This window comes from Podarcis melisellensis (genome assembly GCF_964234715.1).
Source record: "Podarcis melisellensis genome assembly, chromosome: 7".
Taxonomy (NCBI): domain Eukaryota; kingdom Metazoa; phylum Chordata; class Lepidosauria; order Squamata; family Lacertidae; genus Podarcis; species Podarcis melisellensis.
Genome location: NC_138539.1, coordinates 60,099,680 through 60,123,802, shown reverse-complemented (window position 1 = coordinate 60,123,802; position 24,123 = coordinate 60,099,680). Strand labels below are relative to the sequence as shown.

General features: G+C 46.3%; 2 protein-coding genes across 3 annotated transcripts in view; both read left to right on the top strand.

Annotated features, from left to right (window-relative positions):
• LOC309374465 (NXPE family member 3-like) overlaps nt 1-8,591 on the top strand; it is a gene marked incomplete at its 3' end in the record, with an annotated part of 48,738 nt that extends 40,147 nt beyond the window's left edge. The window contains exons 2-6 of the mRNA XM_081919394.1: nt 1,406-1,550; nt 4,703-5,418; nt 6,564-6,637; nt 6,731-6,943; nt 8,059-8,591. Of these exons, the coding sequence (XP_081775520.1) occupies nt 1,482-1,550; nt 4,703-5,418; nt 6,564-6,637; nt 6,731-6,943; nt 8,059-8,591 (1,605 nt within the window). The 5' untranslated portion in view covers nt 1,406-1,481. The remainder of the gene's footprint in view (nt 1-1,405; nt 1,551-4,702; nt 5,419-6,563; nt 6,638-6,730; nt 6,944-8,058) is intronic.
• A 205-nt stretch (nt 8,592-8,796) lies between these two features.
• Nucleotides 8,797-22,758, top strand: LOC309374464 (NXPE family member 3-like). Of its 2 annotated transcripts, XM_081919393.1 has the most exons (7): nt 8,797-8,872; nt 12,348-12,475; nt 17,339-17,450; nt 19,872-20,596; nt 21,305-21,378; nt 21,472-21,684; nt 22,062-22,758. In XM_081919393.1, the coding sequence occupies exons 3-7, from the start codon at nt 17,382-17,384 to the stop codon at nt 22,595-22,597; spliced, it is 1,617 nt and encodes a 538-aa protein (XP_081775519.1). In that variant the 5' UTR covers nt 8,797-8,872; nt 12,348-12,475; nt 17,339-17,381; the 3' UTR covers nt 22,598-22,758. The 2 variants fall into 2 exon arrangements, with proteins under 2 accessions (XP_081775519.1, XP_081775518.1); XM_081919392.1 differs by lacking the exons at nt 8,797-8,872; nt 17,339-17,450 and having other exon boundaries at nt 11,954-12,475.
• The last annotated feature ends 1,365 nt before the right edge of the window (nt 22,759-24,123 follow it).

Here is a 24,123-nt window from a genome sequence, read left to right as displayed (position 1 = left end):
CTTTGCAAAATCATTGCAGGAGATCATGTGGCCCGTACTGGGCCCCAATGGAGCAGGTGGTTCTGCTAAATTGCGAACCACCTGAAAAAGTCTCCTGCTGCTGTTTTCTGCAGATGCAATAGAGGTGGTGAAGAAAGTCTTCTTTGCTGCCGCTACCGCCGCTTGGTAGGCTCGACATTGCGCTCTAACCTGTGTCCGGTCAGCTTCAGAATGAGTTATCCGCCACCGGCACTCTAGCCGTCGCAATGATTGTTTCATTGCCCTCAGATCTGTGGAAAACCACGGGGCTGTCCGGGCTCCATGTTTCTTTATTAATTGCTTTTCATTATCAATTATATGATTTAATATTTCCTCATTTTTCTTTTCTCTGGTAGCAAAGATTAATTCAATAAGTCTGCCATCTTCATTTTGAGATAGAGTTTAAATGTAGATTTTATGGCTACAACATTCAGCTTTCTGTTTGAAGATCCCCCGTCTGTCTTCTCCACTCCCTGCTCTGTGTAATACCTTTTGTGTGTATATTTCTCCTGATGATGAGTTCTGGAAAGCTCAAAACCTTTCTTGCGATTTTGTGACATTTTTGTTGTCCCAAAAATATTGTTCAGCTGTGTACTTTTTTCTTAAGGACCAGCACATTTTCCATTCCTGTTCAGGGAGTGGTCAGAGGCTTTTCTGGAAATGAGATGTCTCTTCTCCTATTTTCTAGCTGGGGATGATGTAAGCAAAGATGATGTAAACAAGGAGACTGTCTGTGAAAGAGAGAATAGGCAGGCAACTGGAGAGGCAGACAGAGTCAGAGAGTAGAAAAAGCTAGCAGCAGCTGGGGGGGTTGGCTGTCTCCTTGAAGAAATTACTCAGGGAGCAGTAGACTTTTGGGACATCTGTTGGTGTGTTGAAGCTACACCTGCGGTCAACCTTTACATTTGTAAATAAAATACAAATATTACAAATTGCTATAAGTTTCCTGTGACCTCCTTCCAAAGGAAATCAAACCGAGGTAAGTGCTTGCATCCCTGGAAACAGCTCACTGCTCAGTGAACCAAGGTGCACATAATAGTTGTATTTGTGTGGTGGAAGGGGTCTCTAAGGCATGGCATCGACAGGTCCACTTTTAAAGAATCATTCCTAAGGTGCAGATAGACAATGAGGTAAGTTTATGCTCCACTGTGGCAAGCAATTACCAGGATTTGATGTAGTCTTAGGTTTATGGCATCACAGATTCACAGCAACTTATCTACCCTTCTTCATATGTCTTTTGACAGGAAGGAGAGATTCTGAGTCCTTATAAGGCCTGTGAGTAGCCTGAGTAAAATATGTCCCAGCTGAGCCTGAGTAGCTGTGCCTGTAAAAGATTTAGTCCGCTGACTTCATCCCCTGCCCTGTTCTTTTGTATTTTGCCTCATAGGTGTGTTGACTTTCCAGTCAAGAGTGTGATTTTGCTCTTGTAAGTACCTGTTTTGCATCTCTGTTGTCGGGGACAGATGCCAAAGGCTTCTTGGGGTCTCAGACCAACTCCTCTTCTCTGGCTTGGACTAATATTCACAGCAGGGGTGAGTCCAGGAGGTCACTTATAAATCTGCTTGTTGAATTTATTCTCTCTTCGTAGATCCTCTATGTATATATAAAAAAGAATCAGAGCTAATAAATTTTGAAGCGAAATGTTGGATTTTTTTCACGTGGGATGTGTTTTGCAGTTCCAAGCCTGCTGTTTATGTGCCCAGTGTCCCTTCCCACCAACCCCCACTAGGAAATGTGTATGTGTGTGTTTAGGGGCAAACAGAATTTATTCTTAGAGATGTGCATGTGAGTGAGTGAGTGAGTGAGTGAGTGAGTGAGTGAAGGGGTGGAAGGACAAAGGTAGGACTGAGATGCTTACAGTCCTCCTCCAGTGTGACCCAAGAGCTTGTATATAACGGTTGCGGAGCCTTGGGCTTTTGGCTCTCCTGAGCCACGTCATGCTTTCTGACATGGGCCAGATGTGCAGCTAGGGTCCCTTCTTGAAAGTCTCAACAGAAGCTTGTGGAGCATAAGGGACTCTTCATCCCTGTTCACTGCCTTGGATCTTAGAAATGTACCCTATATGATTTGTAATTAAATCACCAAGGTCTCTCAGTACTGCCCAAAGAAAGTAAGAATCCCATCTGGCCCCATAACCCCAATCTCTCCAGGGACTGTGGCTGGATCTAAAAATATTTTTTTAATGTTTCAGGAAAATGCGTTGTAAACTTCATAACAGGAAATCACGTTGGCGAAAGATGGGACTCCACAGTGCCATCTGATGTCACAGTGTTATAACACACATAAAATGCTTTTTCTTTACTAACCTAGCTGAGGCCTGTCTTTTGCACATTTATGCTGGTTGCTGTGGCAAAGTGTTTTGCTGGATAATATTTGAGAAGGCAGATTGTCACTGCACTGAAGGGTGTCCTGTCCAGTAATATGGGGTGGAAAATTTCCCAAAACTGAAATAATGGTGCTTTATTTTTTCCATTTCATATGTTAATTAGTAATTATATGTGAATGGCAACAATAGTAAAACAATATTACTTAATTAATATAATATTAATCATGCCTGGCAGTTTCAGACTTTCTTTTCTAGCAATAAAATAAATGTGCTGAATTAGAAAACTCTAAGGCAGTATATTTTATTCTGCAATGGAATTGAAACACTTTCTGATGCACTGTAGAAGCCCAGCTTTCCACCACACCACACACCACTTCCGCTGCCACCATGTGCTGACTCTCGCTGAACTTGGTGGGAAATGGGACCCTCCTCAAAGTGTTGCCACTTTCATGTCTTCTCTGTTGGGGGTTGGGGAGCCAGTCAGCAACCTGCACACAGGAATGCCTCCTTCTCAACGGCCGAAGCAGTGGGCGGATTCAGTGCCACATCTTGAACTTCCACCAGGTGGGTGCTTCTCCCCATGACATGGGTAGACCAGCTCTTCACATTCCCTTTCTCAGAGAACAAGTGGGGAAATCTTTTGCTCTTGCATTGTTCATTCCTAGCTGTTTGGGTGGCCTGCTTCACTGGGAAATGAATGCAAATTCCTTGGGCAAAAAGGCTTGACGCCTGGAGGGCAGAAAGAAGTTGGATTGCTGCTTAATTCCTACCTTCACCACTCCCTGGTAGTGCTTTGGCTGGGGCTCTTGGGGTCCCCCAAAGGAGACAGGAGTTTCCTTACCCAGTTCCTTTGGGGCCAACATACTTACTGCAGAATTCCCATCCCATTTTGAATCTTGATGCTCTTTCTCTCTTCCTGTCCCCACCCTCTCTTTACCTCCTACCGTCCCACGTCTCTCTGACCTGCTAAAGTCCAAATCAGAAGTTAAAATAAAAATGGAGGGGGGGAATAACCCATCCTTAAAACTATTACTCACATGAGACAAAATTGTCATGGGGAAATGATCTCACACAGACACACAAACAAACCCATACTACTTAATGACACTGGCTAGTGTGTGCATGTGTGCATGTTTATGCCAATCTCCCTCCAGACCAGATAGTTGCAGGTCTTGCTTCCCTTCTAGCTCCTCACCCTTCTTAGAGATGGGCCCCTCTGCCTCGTCCAACTAGCTCTTGCTAGCTCCTTCTCAGAGGATGATATTTTTCATGAATTATAACTGCCTGTGGCCCATCCTTTCTTACTTTTCAAAGTGTGTTTTTTTTTTGGGGGGAAATTCCTGGAACTCCTGAGAGCTGAATGTAAAGCAGAATTCATTTTGTAGTTGTCTCAGAATAGTTTACTCCATCTGATACTCTTGCAGGCACATAAGCTCAGCTCCCCATAGAGCAGGCTGTGGGTAGGTGGCAGTCCTGGCTTCACCCCACTGTTCTGACACTCAGTGTCTTTGGAGAAGCTGTACCTGGAAGATTCAGTTATTTTTGCTGCCAGACTTGAAACTCAACCAGTATAATGCCTTTACAGTGGTACCTCGGGTTACAGATGCTTCAGGTTACAGACACTTCAGGTTACAGACTCCGCTAACCCAGAAATAGTACCTCAGGTTAAGAACTTTGCTTCAGGATGAGAACAGAAATTGTGTGGCGGCGGCGGCAGCAGCAGGGCAGCAGCGGAAGGCCCCATTAGCTAAAGTGGTACCTCAGGTTTCAGATTAAGAACAGACCTCCAGAACGAATTAAGTTCTTAAACCGAGGTACCACTGTATATACTGGTAAATCTGTTGAACAGGACTCAGCTACATTAGTAAAGAAACAACAATTTAAATGTGTTATAAATTTTTATATGTGATTTTCCATAACACAAGGCTTTTCTCTTTTCTTATAACAATTTAATTTCTGACTTATTTATAGTGTTCTCCCCCCCCCAATGTGTAGATCCATCCACAGTCTAATTAAGCTCTGCATACAGCTCCAGTTCGTGCCTCCACCAGCCGCCCCCCCCCCAGTGTAGGATTGAAGCCAAATAAATCAAATGATAAGGAACTGAAACACCTTCCCTTCAAGGAAGAGCTAAAGACATTGTGATATGTTTCAGTTAAGAAAAAGGGCAACTAAAGAGAAAGGGAGTGAGAGCGGAGTGGAAAAAGCAGAGAGGGAGATGCAGCCATTTGAAATAAACATGCAATATTATTAGTTCATACTTATATCACATTTATATCGGGTCATAAACATGAGAGATAATCAGCATTACTAAGAGCCTGACCCAATTTCTTTTTTTGTCTTATACTGACTCTCCAGATGATCTACTGGTTCCTGTCCTTTGACCACTTCAGAGAGAAGCACATGCCTCCTTCCCCTGTGGGTGCCAAGTCACTCCCGGATCGCTTTATGGAGTCTCCAGAACTGCAGGCGCTGCTCCATTGGCCTGCCCCACCTGAGAATGCTGCAGCCTTTGCTTCCTCCACCAGTGCTGAGAAGAGCCACTACCGGCTCTTGCAGTCCCAGAGCAACTACACAGTGGGTAACATGCTCCTGGTGTCGCTGGAGGCCCGGGACCAGAGTGGGCAGCCAAAGCACTACGGCGGAGACTTCTTGAGGGCCAAATTGCATTCCCCAGAGCTGAAGGCGAGTGTGGCAGGGACAGTGGAGGACCACAAGAATGGCACCTACACACTGACTTTCCCGCTTCTGTGGGCAGGTGCGGCGCAGGTGTCTGTGCGTCTCATCCACTCCAGTGAGACTGTGGCCCTCTTTCGGCGCATCCGTGACTCCCATCCCTCCACAGTCACCTTCTGGGGCTACTTTGAGGACCCAGGCCAGGGGAGCAAAGAAGAAGTGACTGAATGCAACGTGCATCCAGTCTCAGGCCCAACCTGCCAGTACGTGGATCCTGGCACTGGGGAGCACTGGTTTTGTGCCAGGCCCCAGCATCACTCCTGCAATGACCTTGTGTACCACTCTACTGGGATCTACAAAAATGTGCTCACCTCAGCAGAGAAGGTCTTCCTTAGTGGGTGAGTGCTTTGGAGATGGCTGGGAATGGGGAAGGTAAGCTTATGGCGTGGTGATAGCAATACAATGCCAGGATTTCTTATGGGAACCATGGGAGTTTTTCTAGGCCCTTGGAAATAGAGATGGTGTCAAGTCTACTTATGGTCTCTTGGGGTCTGGAGTGTTATATTTGTTCCTGGAACCACTCTGCTCTCTTCCCTGTGTTACACACCCTACCTTTCCCATCTTCAAGGTTATTTCATACCATCAAAAATTATGTCCTTTCCTAAGAAGGGGCTGCCATTCATTGGAGCAGAAGAACGTAGTGTGTGTGTTTTTATTTCCTATACTTTCCTGTGTGCTTAATTCCTGTACAGAACATAACTGGGTATGTGAAGATAAATACCTTTGTTCAGTTTATTCAGTTGTGCAATATGAGAGGTCTTTGAAACTTAAATTTGGATGAGCCAGAAGAAAGGCACATTGTGGAGAAATGCCATTCCGTCTTTCACAGGGCATGGAGGATAGTTTATTGTAATGCCTAAGGTCTGAAGCAGGCATAGGCAAACTCTGGCCCTCCAGATGTTTGGGACTACAATTCCCATAATCCCTACCTAACAGGACCAGTGGTCAGGGATGATGGGAATTGTAGTTCCAAACATCTGGAGGGCCGGAGTTTTCCTATGCCTGGCCTGGAGGGTTAAATGAAAGCAAAAATGTCAGCAATAGGAGCATGTGATCAGATAACAAAATGTTAGTAATGTTCATGAGCACATTTCAAAAAAATAATAATTGCAAAAATCACAATTGCAAATCACAAAAACAGCAAAAATAATGCAGCACCAAAATGAAATCTTGGCCCCAACAGAAACGTATAAACACTACCCCCTCCACATCTGTGGTAACATTGTCCTCTGGACTTTGGACATACACTTTATCCATTAATATGAAAATCAAATTAAATTAAACACAGATTGAGAGATTGCCTGTAGAAGGTGAGCCAATGTGACCAGTAAGCAACAGAACTCAGCAAAGGATTCCTCAGACATGCTATAGCTACAACACCCCTTGGTCTTTAACAACGTGATGAGCTTCAAAGAAGAAACTCACACTTTAGCAGTGATGCAGCTCAAGTTGCCCTGTTCTTCATTCCTCTCTGTTCACACAGAGCTGCGGCAGACCAGATTATTCCAGGGAGCGTGCCCATCATCCAAGTGCTGCCTAGCCACCAGCTGACTGTTGGTGAGTGGAAATAGAGGGTGGGAAGTCAGTTGGCTCTGTGTTTATATTCTTGAGAATGGCACTTGTGACCATCCCTTGCCTGTGTTCCTGTAGCCACCTCCCCACCGCTTCCATGCCATCCAGGCCTTGCCCTCACCAACCCTTCAGGTTTCTACTACAAGGATGTGTGGGTTTCCTTGGGATGTTCTAGCCGGACCTTCCCTAATCCTGACTTGGCACTCGGCTGCTTGCGAGGCAAGATAGTCCATATGATTGGAGACTCCACACTACGCCAGTGGTGGGAATTCCTGCTGGCCTTCATTCCATGTAAGTCACTGTCTTACATGTGGATGTGGAAAGGGCATTGTTTTGGGGGACAGGTGTCCTGGTGTGGGGATAAATGTATAAGAAAGATACGGTTGAGTTTCAGAACCAGAATGAAGGAAACAGAGGTTGGTGTGGGAAGTGGTAAGAATTGTGTTGGCTGGGGTGGTTGGCTTTGGCAGAGAACTAAGAAGGAATGTTTGGGCTAGGAGAACAGTGAGGGAAGCTACTCCCTCACTGTTACACATGTGTAAGGGTATGCAAATCATGGATCAGAGCACATGAGAACCTTTGATGGATGACTGGAGTGTGGAGCTGTCCATTTGGGACTCTAACTCTTGAGTCTCACACACACTCTGTCTTTCTCTTTCTCTGTGTAGCAGTCAAGCGCATAGACCTTCATGTGACCTATCAGTCTGGCCCACTGCTGGCCATGGAGCCAGCACAGGGCCTTGTGCTGAGGTGGCGTGCCCACGGCATTCCGCTGTGCACCGCAAAGTCCAAGATGGCTGACATGCACTACTTGGCCAATGAGCTGGATGCACTTGGTGGGGGCCCGGACATGGTGGTAGTTTTCACGCTGGGGGCCCATTTCACTACCTTCCCCGTGGATGTATATCTGCGGCGGGTGCATGGCATTCGGCAGGCTGTGGCTCAGCTCCTGGCCCGCAGCCCCCAGACCACCGTTGTCATCAAGTCAGCCAATACAGGATACAAGTCTATCTATGGCAGTGACTGACTCTCCCTGCAGCTGGACAACATCCTTTGTGCCATGTTTGCAGGCATGAGAGTGGCCATTGTGGATGCCTGGGCCATGACCTCCTGCCACTACCTGCCTGAAAACATCCATCCTGGCAAGGTCATTGTCCAGAATGAGGTCAATGCCTTCCTCTCCTATGTCTGTCCAGGGAAGTGACTCATAATGGAGTAGTCTTTGTACAGGAGAAATAGTGGTAAGAATTGTGTTGGCTGGGGTGGTTGGCTTTGGCAGAGAACTAAGAAGGAATGGATGGGCTAGGATGGGAACCTTTGATGGATAACTGGAGTGTAGAGTTGTCCATTTGGGACTTTGACTCTTGAGTCTCTCACACACTCTTTCTTTCTCTTTCTCTGTATAGCAGTCAAGCACATAGACCTTCATGTGACCTATAAGTCTGGCCCGCTGCTGGCTGTGGAGCCAGCACAGGGCCTTGTGCTGAGGTGGCGTTCCCATGGCGTTCCACTGCGCACTGGGAAGTCCAAGATGGCTGACATACACTACTTGGCCAATGAACTGAATGCACTTGGTGGGGGCCCTGATATGGTGGTGGTCTTCACGCTGGGGGTCCATTTCATCACCTTCCCCGTGCATGTATATGTGCGGCGGGTGCACAGCATTCGGCAGGCTGTGGCTCAGCTCCTGGCCCGCAGCCCCCAGACCACCATTGTCATCAAGTCAGCCAACACAGGATACACTGTCTATGGCAGTGACTGGCTCTCCCTGCAGCTGGACAACATCCTTCGTGCCATGTTTGCAGGCATGAGAGTGGCCATTGTTGATGCCTGGGCCATGACCTCCTGCCACTACCTGCCTGAAAATATTCATCCTGGCAAGGTTGTTGTGCAGAATGAGGTCAACTCCTTCCTCTCCTATGTCTGCCCGGGAAAGTGACTCAGAATGGAGCAGACTTGGCACTCTATTTCTGCAGAGCACATGGAAGGAAGGGGAAGAGGGGATCTCCAGAGAATTTCCAATGAGGGTGGGACACCCTTTTGTCATTCTTCAAATCCCACAGACCTTTCTGTCTCTCAGAAGATATAGAGGAAGATGATGGCTTTCTTATGGAAGAACTTGCCGATACCTGTTTTGGGTGGGTGGGAATTTTACAGCACAGAATAATAGGATGTGATCATTTGGGGCTTCTTCCTTCAGAAAAAGGGCTGCTGCTTAAGGTGAGATGAAATAGGTCCATCATTCTCTGAGATGAATCTACGGGGCTGGGTGTCCCTGGACAGCAGTGTCCCTCCACTGGACCACATTTGCACTTGAAACCTTCACTGTTGATGGGAAGGAGGCTCAGCCCAAACTGTGTTCTTATGTGAGGAGGCCTGTGTGGCAGCCAGGGGTGGTGGAAGGGTGTGTGGTGGTGGGGGGGCATCCTACGTGTCTTCGCTGAGGGGGGTGACATTTGGTGCGCCGCCCGACCACGACTCCCAAGCCTACCCCAGAACGTTGGGGAAGGGAGGGAGCTGCACCGCTTTGCTGGGGACATTCCCCCCCTTCCCCCTTCATTTTGACAGCTGGGGGAGGCTTGGGAGTCGAGGTGCACCAAATGTCCACCATCGACGGCTCGCTCCGCAACTGGCAGAAGGGCGCGCATGCTGCTCTGTGCACCTGAGCAGCTATCCCATGCCTGGGAGGGCACCCTCTGTACCCCTCCCCCCTCGGGAGTGCACCCGCCCTGGGCAGCGTGGGCATATGCTTCGCTGCTGGGGGCAGCAGCACTGTAATGGACTGGAGAGCCCAACAGCTGCCTCTGCCAGGGAAGCTCAGTTACACAAAGGGTTTGGACAGCCTCCCCCTTGCAAGCTGGTTTCCCTAGTGGGAGCAGCACCAGCTCTGTAATGAATCACCACCAGGTAAGCCTGCCAATGCATGAGCACAAGGGTGTGGGGAAACTGCCAGCCTCCCCCTCACACTTGCAAACATGCTTAGCAGACTGTGGTGCTGTAATTGTCCAGGGAGCTCAGTGGCCACTTGTCTGCCTGGTCCCTTACAATGCTGTCATTGCTGGTAGGCAGCCACCTTAGCATGTGCAAGTGGGTGGCTAGAGCAGCTTCTCCAGTGGGGGGGGGCAGCTGCAGTGAGCACTGAATGGGGGCAGTGACAGGAAGTCAACTCTGGCAAAACAGAGAAATCACACACACCCAAGGGCATACTTAGGAGATGCTTAGGTTGACCCCTGCCAACAGTACAGAATACCTAGGAGCCCACCCTTCTATCTTCACACTTCACAGGCCACTTCTGGTAGAGTGCTAAAGGAGGTGAAAATAAGTTTTTTGAGTTTCCGGTCCATGGTCTCTCCTGGCTTTGGATGCACTGATACAGCTCCTTGCCAAGAGTTCAAGATAACCTAGGTATGCCTCAATTGTTTCTATGTGTAATCAGAAGCATGTCCGGTCAAGTTCAGTTGGACTTTCCTCCAGGTTAGAGGGCTATAGGACTGCAGCCTGAAACTGCTAAACTGCTCCAGAGATTTGTTCTTCCACCCTCCAATAAGCACTGTGTTTGAATGTAAAAGGAAAGCCCTGGTGGCTACTCACCTGACTTTGTTAGTATTGACTAGGGAACATGAATGTAGGGGAGATTTCAGGTTTGCATCCATAACATGCAGTAATTGCTCACTACAGATGAAGTGTGCTAAATTTTGTTGTGTCAGCACTACAGGGTATATGTGTGTACACATACAGGCACGTACAGGCACAGCATTCAAGCACACATACACCAAAGAAAAGTATCTCAGAGTGTGAAATGTAAATCATTTGCCTACAATTTGAAAGTGCCTTCTGTTGAACACAAAAGCATTTGATTATCTAGCTTTTATTTTTTTTAATGTGGCCGTGATTCTAATGTTGTATTTGTGTATTGAGTGTTTTACATAGAAAATGGAATTGAAATAATAAATATTATTTGTTCATTATTTTGCTTTTGAGCTCATACTTAATTTGTTCACTTTGCCATGGTGGATTGTAACAATAAACTTGGAACAAAAACCATTTAGAATGTACATTACGAGAATACAGTACTACTGGAGACTAGTAATAGCTGCCTCCTGACAGGCAGGCTCCCAGCTTTGCAAAAAAAGCAGCTTCTGTCTCCAAAAAGTAAGCCATGGTGCAGAGACAAGAGAGGGAACAGACTGTTGAATTGAAAGAGGTGGCATGTTTTGTGGGGGCAGGGAAGGGGGGTGAGGTGAGCACTCTCTCACCACCACAGTACATTCTCTTCATCCAAATAAACATTTCAGTCCATCAAAGCAGAACTGGAGAGGGGTGGCCTGAGTCCCAACAGGCTGGAAGGGCTGCATGTGGTCCCTGAGACTGATATTTCCTATCAGTGCTTTAACCCATTGTTTCCCAACCGGGGACCATATGGTCCCCTGCCCACCCCCCAGGATATTCCAAGGAGGGGCCACAGGTGAAAATTGCATAAATGGGGGGTCACAGCACAAGACTAGGGACCACAGAAGGAAGTGAGAAGTGAAGAAAACAGAGAAGTGGCTGAGAAGAGAAAACAGAAAAGTGAAGAAAATAGAAAACAGAGAAATGACCAAGCTTCCCAGTGGATGGATTGCCATGCACACTCTGCGGCAATGTCGCTTCCGCTTCTCCCTCCAATTTCCGCACCCCACCGCTGCACGCACCAAGATGTCTGCATCTCGTATGTCACAGCCAAGGTGCGTGGCTGCAGCAGCATTACTGTGAGGGTGCTGTTTCTTTCTGCAAGCATTACTCCGAAAGGAGGTATGTTGCTGCATGCAAGAGTTACACAGCCTGATGCGGAATCGTGTTAACACAATGGACAGCAAAAGAACCCGATACAGTGATACCTCGGGTTACATACGCTTCAGGTTACATACGCTTCGGGTTACAGACTCCGCTAACCCAGAAAAAGTGCTTCAGGATGAGAACAGAAATCGTGCGGTGGCACAGCAGCGGCAGGAGGTCCCATTAGCTAAAGTTGTGCTTCAGGTTAAGAACAGTTTCAGGTTAAGAATGGACCTCTGGAACAAATTAAGTACTTAACTGAGGTACCACTGTATTTTAAAAAGCTTGTTTCTGGTCATCAAGCACAAGGGTCACATTGACCAAGAAATACTTAAAGTATAAATTGTTATGTAATTGTATTTTGTATGAATTATAACAGTTATAAATAAAACATGTTATGTTTACAAACAAAACATTTAAATAGCTACCTTTCTACTGGTAGGATGGGGGGTGGGTCAGAAGGGGGCCATGGAAAAAGGTTGAGAAACACTGCTCTAAACCACCCCCTTTAACAAATGGCAATTCCTGGCCGGGCATTTTGTGGTTCACCTCAGGCAGCAAAGTGTCTTGGGCTGACCCTGTCCCCTTGTTTTGGCATGAAGGGGAGATTCTCAGTCCATATAAGCCATGGGCATAGCCAAGGGGGGCAGCTGCCCCCCCAATCAATATAAATCAATACAAATCTGAGGTTCTGGCCCTCCTAGCAAAAGCCTGCCCCGCCAACAAAAATCCTGGCTACGCCCATGTTATGAGCCCTGTGAGTAGCCTGGCTGCAGCAGATTCACTTAATGTCCCAGATGAGCCTTAGTAGCTGTGCCTCCAGGAGGCTTAGTTCACTGACTTCCTCCCCTGCCCTGCTCTTGTGTGTTTTGCCTCACAGATGTGTTGGCTTGAAGTACCTGCCATACAAGAGGAAGGAAGCAAAGACAGATGAGACAGATGCCAAAGGCTTCTTGGGGTCTCAGACCAGCTCCTCTTCTCTGTCTTGGACTAATATTCACAGCAAGGGTGAGTCCAGGAAGTCAGTTATAAATCTGCCTCAATGAATTCATGTGCTCTCTATTGAGCCTCTTTGAAAAAAGAAAGAAAGAACTGATATTTTATAATTTATAATAAATTTTGAAGGGAAATGTTGGGTTCTTTCAGGAGGGTTCTTTTTGTGCAGTTACATGCCTGCTGCTAATCACAATATTTTACCTATGCCCAGTCTTCCCTAGGAAGTATGTGTGTTAGGGGCAAATGGGGTTTATTATTAGACATGTGCATGAGAAGGGGTGTAAGGGTAATGGTAGGGCTGGGATGCTTACAGTCATTCCACAATGTGAGCTGAGAGTTACAGTTACAGTGAGCTGAGGGTGCTACAGTTCTGGAGCCTGCCCTTCACTGTCCATTTGCCATAGGCTTCCCTGAGACATATCATGCCTTCTGATGTGTGGGCTAGATGTGCAACCGGGGACCCTTCTTGAAAGTCTGAACAGGAGCCAGAGAGGACTCTTCATCCCTGTTGAGTGTCTTGGATCTTAGAAAAGCACCTACATGAATGACAAAGCTACTCAGTATGCTTGGCAGATTCAGATTTTTAGCTTTTTTTCTACATAGCAGTAAAATAAACATGCTAAATTGGATAATTCTCTCAATGCATTAGATCTACACACACATACCCCTCATGAAAGTGATACACATTCTGATGCAAATTACTCAAATTGGCATAGGGAGCTTTCCCAATTCAATAATTTCTGGAGAAATTTCCTGCCCACTGGCCCTGGATTCAGATCTGGGGTGGGGGTGGGGGTGTCCTTTCCTTGGGCAAGTGGTTGAGATGAATGGTTTTCTGAGTTCCCTTCCCCTGTAGAAATCCAGCTTTTTCAGCAGCATTACAGCCCTTTCTCAGAGAACAGGTGGGGGAATCTTTTGCTTTTGAAGAGTTAATTCCTGGTTGTTTGAGTGGCTCCCTTTACCAGGAAATAAACATAAATTCACTAAAGGCTTGACTTATAAGGGGCAGAAGGGAAATTGCAATTTTTGTTTAATCCACATGCTCACCTCTCCCTGGTAGTCCTTCGACTGGGGCTTTTAGGGTCTCCCAAAGGAGGCAGAAATTTCTTCATCCAATTCCTTTGGGGCCAATGTGCTTGCTGCAGAATTCTTGTCTGATTTTGAATCTTGTTGCTCTTTCCCTTCTCTTTCCCCTGCTCCTCACCCCCAATCTCTCTCTACTTCCTCTCCTCTCATGTCTAACTTGTTGAAGACTTGCAGACCTTGTTGCCAAGGGGGACAAAAATGGAAAGCAAACCCCTGCATCCTTAAAACTGTTGTTTTCTTGGGACAAAATTGCCATGGGAAAATGACCTGCAACAGATACACATACTACTTAATGGCACATCTAACACTTATGCGGGTTGTGTGTGTGTATGTTTTTGCTAATCTTCCCCGGGACCAGAGAGCTACAAGACTTGCTTCTCTTCTGCCTCCTCGCCCCTGTCTGGAGCTGGACCTTCCCTTCCCTTCCTGCTGGCTCTTGCTAGCTTCTTCTCAGAGGATGCCATTCCTCATGAATTATTACTGCCTGTGGCGCTTCTTTCTTTTCAAAGGGTTTGTCCACAATTCTGCTTGTCCCATGCCTCAAAAAGTGGGGGGATACTTTCAGGGACTCCTGAGAGCTGGATGTAAAGGAGAACTTATTTCATAGCTGCCTCAGCATAGTCCCCCTGCAATACCTTTGAAGATTCATGAGTCCAACTCCCCCAAGAGCAGGGTGTGGAAGCCTTGGCTTTACCTGTCTATTTACAATTCTTCAGCCTCATTGCTCTCTCTTTGGCGAGGCTGTGGCTGGGAGCCTCCTTTTCTATTGCCTTGTGGGTTTTGCACAATGAATCAGCAAAGTGAGGTGTTCTGTAAACCTTCCTTCCCCAAGCTTGCTAAACCCAAATGACTTAGATAAGATGCAATTAAGAACAAAGGGAGGCGTGGTGGGGTGAGGTGAGGTGAGGTAGGCTGCTTAAATCTTTGCTCTCCACTCATTTCCCCCCAGCTCAGATTATCCTCTCCAGGCTGATTTTTTTCTCACAGGCGAAGGTGCATTGGGTGTACGTGTGTTGATGGGTGATGGGTGGCACAATGCTGGGGGCCCTCTGAAGTCTGGACTCAGCCCTTCCTCATCCAGACCGATTCTGGTTTAAAAAGGTAAAGGTACCCCTGACCATTAGGTCCAGTCATGGACGACTCTGGGGTTGGGGAGCTCATCTCGCTCTATAGGCCAAGGGAGCTGGTGTTTGTCCGCAGACAGCTTCCGGGTCATGTGGCCAGCATGACTAAGCCACTTCTGGCGAACCAGAGCAGCGCACGGAAACGCCGTTTACCTTCCCGCCGGAGCGGTACCTATTTATCTACTTGCACTTGACGTGCTTTCGAACTCCTAGGTTGGCAGGAGCAGGAACCGAGCAACGGGAGCTCACCCCGTCGCGGGGATTTGAGCTGCCGACCTTCTGATCGGCAAGCCATAGTCTCTGTGGTTTAGACTACAGTGCCACCTGTGTCCCTGATTTTGGTTTTAATAGCCCACAAAACCTGGGAGAAAATAATTGTGGAGCTATCTGCACAACCTTCTTGACCAGCAGCCCAGCTCTATTCTTTTTCCCCCTGTGTTACACCCAGTTGATCAGATGATTTTTATTTGACTGCCATTCCACATACATCATGCCCTAAACAAATACCTAAACCATTTGCCACTCTTCAGTAGCATTTGTTTGAACCTCCCTGAGGCTGCTGGAGTTGCTTGGATGGAAGCCAGAATAATAGGTTGGCATGGGTGTGGGTGTGAGGCCCTGATCCTCCTTAATCTGCACCTTCAATCTGTCAGTTCTGAACAATTTAATTTTTACTCTAATCATTTTTATTGGGCTTTGCCATTGGGCTTTAGAACACACCACAAAGCCTGACTTATAAAGCCTGGAGGTTATAAAATAAAATTCAGAGTAAAATGTTATTAGACCTGTACAAATAACCTGCTGCACTATTCAGAACTTTTATCTGCTGTTGTTTTAGCTGCCACTGCTATTTTAAAAAGGCCGCTCTGTGGGTGGATATAAATCACCATCAAACGGAAAGCAAGTAATATCAATTATAGCTTTATCTTCCTTCTCAGCCCACCATGCAGTGGGCATTGCATCTCATTGCAAAAGCATCCACATAGCCAACCCAGCAAATACAGCACCAACAGGCTACAGAGAATCTGCCAGTATCTTCCATCCAGGTTTGCAACCTGCATAAAGAGGGAAGAGGCAAAACAACTCAAAGCAAATCTTGGGACTGGGGTCTCTCCCAGGTGCAGCCATCTGTGTGACCAGCACATCCAACTGAGGCTTTTTTATCGGCTGTAAAACACATATGGAGAAGCGCTAGGTCATGAGAGATATAGATCACATCTACACCATGCATTTAAAATACTCTTATACCACTTTAAGAGATATGGCTTTGGATTTGTAAAAATTAAGCTGTGAGCCCAAGACTAGACCAAAGCTATAAAGCTCATAGACTCTGCCCCTTCAGGTTATCATTGGCTCAGGTGTCATGATTAGCATGTAATCTGCATTTAGTGAGAGCCTATACAGTTGCTTCTTTATTTCTACTCCAATAATATCTGGAGCCTCTCAAATTGCTAAAGTTTCTAACACCAAAATAAAAGTGGACAAAGGGCAGCCTTGTTTTATTCCCAACCAAACACAGATGTTAACTCTAAATTATTGATCCTGATCATATCCCTAGCTTCTGAATTTTTTTTATTCCAAATTTAGGGCAAAATTGCAGCATTTTCAATAGTACCAACAAGTAATCCCACTCCAAACAGTCAAAGGCCTTCAAAATACTTATGATTGTAAGAGAGGATGCTGAACCCCTACAGAATTCTATAACACTTAATGATATTATAATTGGATCTATGATATTTCTGTAGGAAACAACATCAGTTTGAGGGCAACTAATTTATGGAGGAAGTGTTTGATTCGATTGACAAATATAAAGGTAAACATTTTGTAGTCTTGATTGATGAGGAAGATTGGGCAGAATGATTCTAACCTTGAATAGTCTTTAAAAGGATTTTGATATGGTCCAAATTTTAGTATCAAGTTTTAAGATAAAGATGTACCATGTTAAAGATAATTAAAATGGCCATGCTGTATAAGGAAGAAGTTGATAATAAGATAATAAAATTGTAGAGTTGGAAGGGACCATGAGGGTCATCTAATCCAAACCCCCTATTTTTCATTTTTTCATTCTTCTTTTTTTCTGTAGTTTTTAAACCCTTAATAAATATTATTTTTAAAAAAGAAACAGCTTCACTTCCTCCCTCATCAGAGAAGAGTGGGCGTGACCTAGCTGAGTCTAGGAATCTAGTTCTATTGTCTTAACCCCTTAATTCACTAACTAGAACTCATGTGTGGCTGCAATTTCCCACAGCCTGAGCCATGATAGATAGGCTGGAAGGGCCTATTTGGCCCCTGAGACTACTCCCTATCCATCCTGTAACCCAGCTCTCTTAACAAACCACAATTCCTGGCCCCAGTTGGGTGGGCACATTTTCTTGTTCACCTCAGGCAGCAAAGTCTCTGGAACTGACCCCATCTTCCCTACTTCACGACTCTTTGGGCAGGAAGGAGAGATTCTGAGTCCTTACGAGCCCTGTGAGTAGCCTTGCTGCAACAGATTCACTTCATGGGCCAGCAGAGCTTCAATAGCTGTGCTTCTATGAGACATAATCCACTGACTTCCTCTGCTGTCCTGCTCTTGTATATTTTGCCTCATTGGTGTGTTCACTTTCAAGGTGAGAATGCAATTTTGCTCATAAAATGCGTATTTTCTTATCTCGGTCGACAGGGAAAGTAATATAGGAAGGAGAAAGAAAAGGCAGGTGGGACGGATGGTGATGGCTCCTTGTGGTCTTAGACCAGCTCCACTTTTCTGTCTTGGACTAATATTCACAGCAGGGGTGAGTTCAAAGGGTCAGTTATCAATCTACCTCGGTGAGTAAAGTGTTCTCCAAATATTTTCTTTTGTAAAAACGAAAGAAAGAAATTGAATGTGAGAGTTCAGAATTTTAGATAAATTTTGAGAGGAACTGTTCTTTCAGGGGGGTTATTTTTGTGCATTCCGTGCTTGTGACCGATCACAGTATTTTTCCTGTGCCCATTCTCCCCTACGAAGTGCGTGTGTGAAGGAGAAATGGGATTTAGACATGTGAGTGAAAGGCATGTAGGTGAAGAGCAATGGTAGGGCTGAGATGTTTTCAGTGCTCCAACAGGGTGAGCCAATAGTTGGGCGCTATAGTTGTGGGGCCTGCCCCTCATTGTCCATTAGCCATTTCTTGCCTTCTGGTGTGGGTCATATGTGCAATTGGGGTCCCTTCTTGAAAGTCTCAACAAGAGCCGGGAACATAGAACCATAGAATTGTAGAGTTGGGAGGAACAACAAGGATAATGCAACCCCAACCCCTGCAGTGCAGGAATCTTGCATCCAATCTGGGGCTCAGACACACAGCCCTGACCTTAAGAGACTCATGCTTTATCAACTGGGCTATCGCATGAGGGACTCTCCATTCCTTTTCACTGCTTTGGAACTTAGAAAAACACCCTCTATGACTTGTAGATAACTTATCATCATCATCATTAAAATTTGTATACCGTCCCTCATCCATAGATCTCAGGGCAGTTCACAAAACAAAATTACAATATAAAAACCACAAACAAAATCATAAAGGTTTTCCCAAAGAAAGCAGGAATCCCATCCAGCCCCACAACCACAACCTCTCCAGGGACTCTCTATTACACATTCATGCTGGTGGCTGTGGCAAATGTTTTGCTGGCAAATTGTCACCACACAGAAGGGTGTCCTATCTAGAAATATGAAGTGGATCTTTTCCCATGCTAAAACTATTCTAATGCTTTGATATTTGGTCATCCCTGTCCCCATTTCATACTTTCATTAGTAACTATGAGTGGAGGCCTATGATATTACTATGATATTGTATTTAAGTAATACAGTACAGTATTAGGCATGCTTGGCAAATTCAGACTTTTTAGTTTTCTTTACTACTTAGAACAGAAACATGCTAAATTAGACGACTCTCCAAGGCATTAGATTTCCACCCCCACCCCTGCCTGTGAAAGTGAAACACTTTCTGATGCAAATTACCCAAATTGGCACACAGTAGGGGGACTTCCCCCCTACTGTGTGCCAATTTGGGTAATTTGCATCAGAAAGTGTTTCCTATGGGGACGCAGGTGGCGCTGTGGGTTAAAGCCTCAGCGCCTAGGACTTTCCGATCGAAAGGTCGGCGGTTCGAATCCCTGCGGCGGGGTGCGCTCCCGCTGCTCAGTCCCAGCGCCTGCCAACCTAGCAGTTCGAAAGCACCTCCGGGTGCAAGTAGATAAATAGGGACCGCTTACCAGCGGGAAGGTAAACGGCGTTTCCGTGTGCGGCTCTGGCTCGCCAGAGCAGCGATGTCACGCTGGCCACGTGACCCGGAAGTGTCTCCGGACAGCGCTGGCCCCTGGCCTCTTAAGTGAGATGGGCGCACAACCCCAGAGTCTGTCAAGACTGGCCCGTACGGGCAGGGGTACCTTTACCTTTACCTTTAGGGGGACTTCCCAGTTCAAAAATTTATGAAGGAAATTCCTGCAACACTGTTCCTGGCTTCAGATCCTGCTTGAGACAGGGGTGCCCTCTCGATTGTGGGTGTGCATGTGACGCTGCACGTCCGGCAACAACTCTTCTTCCTCCTCCTATCTGCAGCCAGTGAGGTGCCCTTTTCCATGGGGAGGGGCTAGTGCCTCTGTGTCTGAGCCCCACCTTCTGGAAAAGGGTGCCTTGCTCGCTGGCTGCAGAGGGTGGAGCTGAACTGCTTCTCTCTCAGAGGCTGCGGCACTGTCACCTGCTGGCTTTTTGACTGACTTTGTGGGTGCCCAGTCCTATGGTCTGAGGTGTGTGAGGTCGTTTCTTTGGGCAAGTGGCTGGACTGTGTGGTCTTCTGAAGTCCCTTCCCCTATAGAAATTGAGCTTTCCCAGCAGCATAACTACCATGCTCCTAACCTGCGGAAGAGTTGTAGACTTATTGCTAAAGCCCCCAATATTCTTTTTTGGGTATGCTTTAAATATATGGCGTAGACAGGGTGCCGGGCAGAATAAAATATTGGAATGGGGGCCAAGTAAGCCCCACAAAAAATAATTGATCACAAGATGTGTCACACACACTATTTGAATGGTAATGGCTCTCTCAAATATTTTATTGGGGTGGGGCTGAAGGGACCTCGGCCCCGCAGAGTTGGCTCCCACAGGCGCAGATGTGGCCATAGTCCTTGTATCCCCCCCCAAGCCTCACCCCATTTCTTTTTTTTTTATTCTGACTTCCCAGATGATCTACCGATTCCTATCCTTTGACCACTTCAGAGACAAACTTGTGCCTCCATCCCCTGTGGGTGCCAAGCCAGGCCCAACTCCTTTAACAGAGTCTCCAGAACTGCAGGCGCTGCTCCAGCTGATCCATTGGCCTGCTCCACCTGAGAATGCTGCAGCCTTTGCTTCCTCCACCAGTGCTGAGAAGAGCCCTTACCGGCTCTTGCAGTCCCAGAGCAACTACACAGTGGGTAACATGCTCCTGGTGTCGCTGGAGGCCCGGGACCAGAGTGGGCAGCCAAAGCACTACGGCGGAGACTTCTTGAGGGCCAAATTGCATTCCCCAGAGCTGAAGGCGAGTGTGGCAGGGACAGTGGAGGACCACAATAATGGCACCTACACACTGACTTTCCCGCTTCTGTGGGCAGGTGCGGCGCAGGTGTCTGTGCGTCTCATCCACTCCAGTGAGACTGTGGCCCTCCTTCGGCGCATCCGTGACTCCCATCCCTCCACAGTCGCCTTCTGGGGCTACTTTGTGGACCCAGGCCAGGGGAGCAAAGAAGAAGTGACTGAATGCAACGTGCATCCAGTCTCAGGCCCAACCTGCCAGTACGTGGATCCTGGCACTGGGGAGCACTGGTTTTGTGCCAGGCCCCAGCATCACTCCTGCAATGACCTTGTGTACCACTCTGCTGGGATCTACAAAAATGTGCTCACCTCAGCAGAGAAAGTCTTCCTTAGTGGGTGAGTGCTTTGGAGATGGCTGGGAATGGGGAAGGTAAGCTTATGGCGTGGTGATAGCGATGCATTTCCAGGATTTCCTATGGGAACCATGGGATATTTTCTAGGGCCTTCCTGGAAGTACCTATTCTAGAAGTAGCTTTCACACCATGTAGGGAACCTTTGGCATTCCAGCTGTTGCTAAACTACAATTCCTAGCATTCCCAGGAAGACATACATCACTATCATTCGCATGCAAAATGTAACCAAATGTAAGTGATGTTCATGAAACCATTTCATTGAATAATATTCCATGACATTAAACAACCCTCTTCTAATGCATAATAGGGTCTAACAGCAGAATACAAAGAAATTACAAAAAGAGCAAAAATAACGCAGCACCAAAATCAAATCTTGGCCCCAACAGAAGTCCTTAAACACCACCATAATCCACATCACATTTGTCTGGGGACTTTGGGCCTCAATCCAGTACATTGAGAGAAGCAATAGCACCAGAACTGAATTAAATCAAATTAAACACAGATTCAGAGATTGCCTGTAGAAGGTGTGCTAGTGTGACCAGTAAGCAACACAACCCACTGTAGGATTGCTCAGATGTGCTATAACACCTCCTGGTCTCCCTCGAAGTGATGAACTTCAAAGAAGTAACTCACACTTCAGCAGTGATGCAGCTCAAGTTGCCCTGTTCTTCATTCCTCTCTGTTCACACAGAGCTGCGACAGACCGGATTATTCCAGGGAGCGTGCCCATCATCCAAGTGCTGCCTAGCCACCAGCTGACTGTTGGTGAGTGGAAATAGAGGGTGGGAAGTCAGTTGGCTCTGTGTTTATATTCTTGAGAATGGCACTTGTGACCATCCCTTGTCTGTGTTCCTATAGCCACCTCCCCACCGCTTCCATGCCATCCAGGCCTTGCCCTCACCAACCCTTCAGGTTTCTACTACAAGGATGTGTGGATTTCCTTGGGATGTTCTAGCCGGACCTTCCCTACTTCTGACTTGGCACTCAGCTGCCTGCGAGGCAAGATAGTCCATATGATTGGAGACTCCACACTACGCCAGTGGTGGGAATTCCTGCTGGCCTTCATTCCATGTAAGTCACTGTCTTACATGTGGATGTGGAAAGGGCATTGTTTTGGGGGACAGGTGTCCTGGTGTGGGGACAAATGTATAAGAAAGGTATGGTTGAGCTTCAGAACCAGAATGAAGGAAACAGTGGTTGGTGTGGGAAGTGGTAAGAATTGTGTTGGCTGGGGTGGTTGGCTTTGGCAGAGAACTAAGAAGGAATGTTTGGGGTAGGAGAACAGTGAGGGAAGCTACTCCCTCACTGTTACACATGTGTAAGGGTATGCAAATCATGGATCAGAGCACATGAGAACCTTTGATGGATGACTGGAGTGTGGAGCTGTCCATTTGGGACTCTAATTCTTGAGTCTCTCACACACTCTGTCTTTCTCTTTCTCTGTGTAGCAGTCAAGCAGATAGACCTTCACGTGACCTATCAGTCTGGCCCACTGCTGGCTGTGGAGCCAGCACGGGGCCTTGTGCTGAGGTGGCGTGCCCACGGCATTCCGCTGCGCACCGCGAAGTTCAAGATGGCTGACATGCACTACTTGGCCAATGAGCTGGATGCACTTGGTGGGGGCCTGGACATGGTGGTAGTTTTCACGCTGGGGGCCCATTTCACTACCTTCCCCGTGGATGTATATCTGCGGCGAGTGCATGGCATTCGGCAGGCTGTGGCTCAGCTCCTGGCCCGCAGCCCCCAAACCACCATTGTCATCAAGTCAGCCAACACAGGATACAAGTCTGTCTATGGCAGTGACTGGCTCTCCCTGCAGCTGGACAACATTCTTCGTGCCATGTTTGCAGGCATGAGAGTGGCCATTGTTGATGCCTGGGCCATGACCTCCTGCCACTACCTGCCTGATAACATCCATCCTGGCAAGGTCATTGTCCAGAATGAGGTCAACGCCTTCCTCTCCTATGTCTGTCCGGGGAAGTGACTCAGAATGGAGCAGTCTTGGTACAGCAGAAATAGAGCACATGGAAAATTCCACAATGATGAGGGATCTTCAGAGAGCACCTTGACATGTGCAGGGGGGAGGTTGGTGGCTACAGCAACTTCTCAGCAACCAAGTTGCAGTGGGTGTTAGATGGGGACATGCAAGGTAATAATATAATAATAATAATAATAATAATTTGTTATTTATACCCCGCCCACTCTGGGCGGCTCCCAATCAAGTATTAAAACAATACAATGTTAAATATGAAAAACTTCCCTGAACAGGGCTGCCTTCAGATGTCTTTTAAAGATAGGATAGTTACTTATTTCCTTCACATCTGAAGGGAGGGTGTTCCACAGGGTGGGCGCCACTACTGAGATGGCCCTCTGTCTGGTTCCCTGTAACCTTACTTCTCGCAATGAGGGAACCGCCAGAAGGCCCTCGGCGCTGGATCTGTGTCTGGGCTGAACGATGGGGGTGGAGACTCTCCTTCAGGTATACAGGACCGAGGCCGTTTAGGGCTTTAAAGGTCAGCACCAACACTTGGAGGTGTAAAGAGGGGAGAGGATCATTTATGCATACTGTATGTGGTGGGAATGTGGAAAAATTAGGAAGTTTTGGGATGTTATATATAACAAACTAAAAAAGATGTTAACAATCCCATTTACAAAACGACCAAAACTCTTCTTATTAGGGATAATGTCAACTGAAATAAAAAAAGAAGTAAGACCTCTCTTTATGTATGCAACATCCGCAGCCAGAATTTTAATTGCAATGTATTGGAAAAATGAAACTATACCTACAAAATCAGAATGGCAAGTTAAATTATTAGAATATCTGCAAATGGCAAAAATGACAGGGAGCGTAAGAGGTAAATCAAGAATTGATTATATTCAAGGAATATCTGAAAAATTACTGTGATAGCAAAAACCTCCTGGCAGATCTTGAATGAGTCTTGCAATGTACAGATAATATATGTAAATTTAATGTTTCTATTTATTTTTTCTTTTCTTTTTATTTTTGATTTCTTTATCAAAATGTTTTATGAAAATAATATAATAATATGGCACTGTGTAAAATATAACAAGTGTAATTTAGCTTTTTGAGAACTTTCGGAAGTCTACTTTAGGTCTTTTTAAAATTTCTTGTATTCTTTTTAATTTCTTTGTTATATGAGATGTGATATAAATTGTAATATAGTATATTGTATAATTTGTGAAATATGTTTAATAAAGATTACACACACACACACACACACACATATATATATGAATTTGGATATCAGAAAAAGATATTAATATGTTCAAAGACAATTACACAGTATGGAAAGAGATTAAAAGGAATTTGGAAATCCTTTTTCATTCTGGGGAAGGATTTCCATAATAAAAATGAGTATGTTGCCAGAAAGACATTTTATGGTTTATTTGGCAGGGGGAAAGGCATAGAATTAATTTCAAGATATTAACTGATATAAAAGAAAGAGGCGGTTTCACGCTGCCAAATTTGGAATTTTATTACAAAGCTGC